Consider the following 4540-nt stretch of genomic DNA (forward strand, 5'->3'; position numbering starts at 1 on the left):
GTTGGTGAGGAGAGTTGAGTCTGCTGGAGTCGTGCTCGCAGTCGCTCTCCTTTGTCTACTACAGATTCCAGTGTGTGGGAGGGCTTAAAAACCCCTACCCAGAGCGGAGTGGTGAGCAGAGTTGGTGAGGAGAGTTGAGTCTGCTGGAGTCATGCTCGCAGTCGCTCTCCTCTGTCTACTACAGAGTCCAGTGTGTGGGAGGGCTTAAAAACCCCTACCCAGAGCGGAGCGGTGAGCGGAGTTGGTGAGGAGAGTTGAGTCTGCTGGAGTCCGCGGGAGCAGAGGGAGCATGGACCCGACTCAGAATTCCGAGAGACCTCCGATCCACCAAGAGCGAAAAGGCGCCAGAAATGAAAGACTGGAAGAGGCGGTTGCAGATTCAGACGCTGACTAAAGTCGGCGTTGTCTAAGACATAGCTCTCAACCTTTTTTGACACCAAGGCAGGTGAAAACTAGGGTGACAAGATTTAGAAAAAAGAAAACCCAGATGGGCCATAAACATATAAGTAGGACTGCCGTAAAAGCATATAAAACGGTAAAACGGTAGTCTTACTTCTATGTCACTGAACTTTTGCGGGGGGGGGTGCTCCCAGGCACAATCCTCTCATTGGAGGAGAGCGCCGGGGAGGGGAAGGGGGAGGAAACGGGGGCATGAAAAGCATTTCACTTGCTTTTCATGCCCCTATTCGCACAGGAAGAGTCGCGCCGGGACCCGATTTCGGGATTTCGAAATCGGGTCCCGGCAAAAATTAGTCTATGGCTCCAAGGCGGGTGAAACAGATGAGCTGGCGGGTGGGCGGGTGTCTGGATGCTTTTGACGGGTGACACCCACCAAAAGCGGGTGAGTTGAGAGCTATGTCTAAGAAGTGACAAAACACCTGTAAAGAGGTTGAAATCAAAGACTTCTATTTGCGAAGAAGGTGCCCAGGAAATGAATAAAGAGCTGCAAGCTCTTAGAACTCGTTGGAAGATCATGAATATGGAGCTCGGGGAGGAGGCAGGGAAGACCGCACCCCCCCCAAGGGCAAACACAAGCAGCAGCCATCCAAGACACACTAGAAACACAAGATCTGCAAGCAGAACTAAGCAGTGAAAAAAAGGACTTACCCGGGCACGAGGCTAGCAGCGCCTCGCGTACTGACGACGTGGCGAGTGGGTCTCCGGCAACGGTAGCCGAAGGGCAGCCATTGACGGACCCTCAGCAGGCGCACTGCTGTACTGAGGACCGGGACCCGGAGAAGTCGAGTGTGCCGGAGCCATTGGAGAGTCGCGGCGAAGGGCCGCCAGGCTTGCCTGACCCGGGGCGGCCTGGGAGGAGCTCTACACGGACGGAGAGTGAGGAAGGGTGTGGTCACGAGAGACGCCGAGGGCTGTCAGGCAGTCCCGAAGACCGAGACGGAGGGGAGTTGACAGCTGAGCACATGAATAGCCCGATATTGGAGCATGAAAAGGAAGCTACGGAGAGGGACAAAAAAAAACAAGAAAGGGATGGAGGGAATGATTCCGAACGTCCACAGGGGAAGAAATCTGCAATGTCCGCACGAGCATTGGTTCACATAGAGCTAGTGTTCGTAGAAGCTGTTCAGGAGCCAGACACAAAGGAAAGTGCCACGAAAGAAGCCAAAGGTTCTAAAGAAAAAAACCTGAATCAGCAGACAATCAACAATCAGCAGATAAACAACAACCCAGTCAGACATGACTCTAAAGAGAGTGGATTAGACGAAAGCATGAGAGAAAGTGAAATTGTAACATCAGACACTGACTCGGAGTCGGAGAGAAAGGCGTCAGCACTAAAACAGAAAAAAAAAAAGTTTACAAAATAACAATCCAAAGAAAACACCAAGAAAAGATCAGTATAATGAAAACAATAAAGATCACTCAAGAAAAAGGTTGCATGAAACTTGGAAAAGCGAAAACGATAGGAGAAAACAGAAATATGAAATTACAAAAAAGAAATGAAGGAACGCAAAAAGGGCCGCCACCAGCATCGTTGTCGGGTACATTAAAAGCATTCTTTTTTCAATCAACAGAAGCGCAAACTAGATTTGGAAAACGAGCTGTCGGACGCAGAAATTTTAGGAGCGGTCCAGGAGAATTCCTCAGTAAACAGACAACGGACATCAGGCATAGAAGTGGTGCGAGAAGGCCCACCTGAAATAGGTCTGTCTCAGATCCTATTGGAAAAAAGAAACGCGGCTAAAGCGATCTGGCGCCAAATAGAGGAAAGAGAAGAAAGTCGGAGGCTAAGCACGTTGAAAGAACAACAGGAGGCGGCCACAGAAGGGCGTGAGAACACGTCAAAAACCGAAGACGACCATCTAAGACAGGAGCAACCACAAGAGAAGAGCCTCCAGAATCAGACGAAGGCGAAAACTAGTCTGCAACCAACACTTTCTGAAGAAGGCTCTGATCAGCAAAAACAGATGCTGCAACAAAAAGATCCTCGTCAAAATGTCTCTAACCCAGACTGGACAAAAGTCCAACTGAACTCAGGCCAACTTCTACGCACCCCAGAGAAAGTAAGGGACTCACACGGATCGAACCAACAAAGAGAAGGCCTGAAAGAACAACCCAAACGTGCATTGATAGAGGGAGAGCCACACAGGACTAGGTTGAGCGACAGCTTGTTTATAGAAGCAATGGCAACCCTGAGAAAAGTAGCAAGTACACCGGAATCCCCTAAAAACAGGCGGTTAAGCAAAATAGCCACACCAACGCAAAAGGAGTCACCAAGTAAAAAAACTGACTTATTAACCATCATGTCGGCCATAACGATTGCATTAGCCCCATATTGCAAACTGTACGAAGCAATAAAAGAGGGAATACAAGACAATGGTCCTCATTCCGAGTATGGCGGTAAGGGATAGCGGCCACCGGTAACGAGACCGGTGGCGGTAATCCCTTACCGCCATACTCCGAGTTCCCTTTGCGCCCTCGCCCTTAACGCCTGCTTTGAGCAGGTGTTAAAGTCGAGGGCGCAAAGGGGCCTCCAAGCCAATAACGGTGACCGTAATGAACGGTCATCGTTATTTGCATCTTCCCCATTCCCATTGAGCCCTATGGGGGCTCATTTGGGAATGGGGAAGAGTCTTGGTGAATGGGGAATTACCGCCCCGCCGACCTTGGAATGGGGCGGTAATTCCGCCATCCACCAAGGCGCTGCCGGTCCGGGTACGGCGTCAACCAAGGCGTTAATAGCGCCATTGGTTAGCGCCGTACTCGGAATGAGGCCCAATACATCAATCTTGGCCTCTATCTCCACAAAAATCACTCACATAGAAGGCTGGGAAAAAGAAGTTGAGGACTTAAAAAGCAAATTAAGCTCTTACGAAGGGAGAGGGTCCAAGAGGACTTGAGAAACATAAAGAATCAGTCCGAAAGCCAGAATGGCGAAATCGTGGATATCTGTGAGAAAGAGCAAGAAATAAAGGAAGTGAATGAAGAAAGTGCTAAACGTCCACAGCTATACCCAATTAAATCGGGACTACTTAACCAACCTCAGAGAAAAGCCCCAGTGAAATTAAAATTACCTAACAGCGACAAGCTTCAGAAATCCACACTGGATGAGCAGGTGAAGCAACAGGAACAAGCCAAGTTAAAAGAAAAAAAAGGAAAGAAAAACAAGGAAACTCAAGAAGACACGCCGAGATCGACAAAAAGAAAAAAGATGAGGAGCTCTCCACAATCGTCAGAAGATTTTATGAGCGACACAAACCTGATGAATCTATCCCAACATTGGGAGACCGCCTCTAATAATTCAGTGATCGAGGTGATTACGGACCAACAGACAAAAGTTCAGAATGAACTAGAGAAAGGAACAGAGAACACAGATTCCCTAAAAGCCGAAACAAGTAAAGGAATCCAAAATGTAATTGAAAACCAAGGAGTAGACCAGTAACAGACGAACAAAAAAAGAAGAGGGAAGACGTACACATGTCTCCAAGAGAACAAAGAGTAAGTCGGCAAAGTCCGCCAAATCGAAATGAGGCCCATAAAAGCACAGACGATCATCGAAGAACAGAAACCCCCAAAGTAAAAAAGCAGGAACGAATATTCAAAGTCGAACAACTAGACCCAAAGAGAGGTTATATGATTCTGAACAGGAAGATGATCGTGAAATTAATGAGCACAATGAACTCGCTGAAAAAAATAAAAACAGAAGACATCATGTTAGTATAACCCTATCATAGAGGAAAGATTGCAAAGGCGTACATCCATGTCAAAGAAGCAAGCCTGCAACACACGGATGACAAAGTAGTTAGAGAAATGGAGCAAAACGGGTTTGGGCTGACAGAAATAAAACATGAAACGCTAAGAGATAAGAAAGACCGCCCCTTCCCCCCACCCCCGCTCATTTCCGGTGTGTCTCTCTCCTTCCCCCCCACCGCCGCTCATGCCCCGTGTCTCCCTACTGTTCCCCCCACCACCCGCTCATGCCCAGTGTCTCTCTCCACTTCCCCCCAACCCCCGCTCATGCCCTGTGTGTCTCTCCCCTTCCCCCCACCCATGCATCGTGTCTCTCTCCCCTTCCCCACACCCC

At 48.7% G+C, this 4540-nt stretch overlaps 1 protein-coding gene across 1 annotated transcript; it reads left to right on the plus strand.

Moving 5' to 3' along the window:
• Window positions 1-1421: 1421 nt before the first annotated feature.
• On the plus strand, window positions 1422-3898 carry LOC138528030 (transcriptional regulator ATRX homolog). Its single transcript, XM_069639463.1, has 3 exons — window positions 1422-1745; window positions 2031-2848; window positions 3334-3898. Exons 1-3 carry the CDS (start codon window positions 1422-1424, stop codon window positions 3896-3898), a joined length of 1707 nt encoding a protein of 568 aa, XP_069495564.1.
• Window positions 3899-4540: the final 642 nt, after the last annotated feature.

The sequence above is a fragment of the Ambystoma mexicanum genome, chromosome 7q (genome assembly GCF_040938575.1).
Source record: "Ambystoma mexicanum isolate Mex_15411 chromosome 7q, UKY_AmexF1_1, whole genome shotgun sequence".
Classification (NCBI taxonomy): Eukaryota; Metazoa; Chordata; class Amphibia; order Caudata; family Ambystomatidae; genus Ambystoma; species Ambystoma mexicanum.

Coding starts and splice junctions, on each gene's coding strand:
- LOC138528030 (XM_069639463.1), top strand. CDS start 1,422: ATGAATAGCCCGATATTGGAGCATGAAAAGGAAGCTACGGAGAGGGAC. Junction 1,746..2,030: donor GCATGAGAGAAAGTGAAATT/GTAACATCAGAC, acceptor TTCAATCAACAG/AAGCGCAAACTAGATTTGGA. Junction 2,849..3,333: donor GACAATGGTCCTCATTCCGA/GTATGGCGGTAA, acceptor GCTCTTACGAAG/GGAGAGGGTCCAAGAGGACT.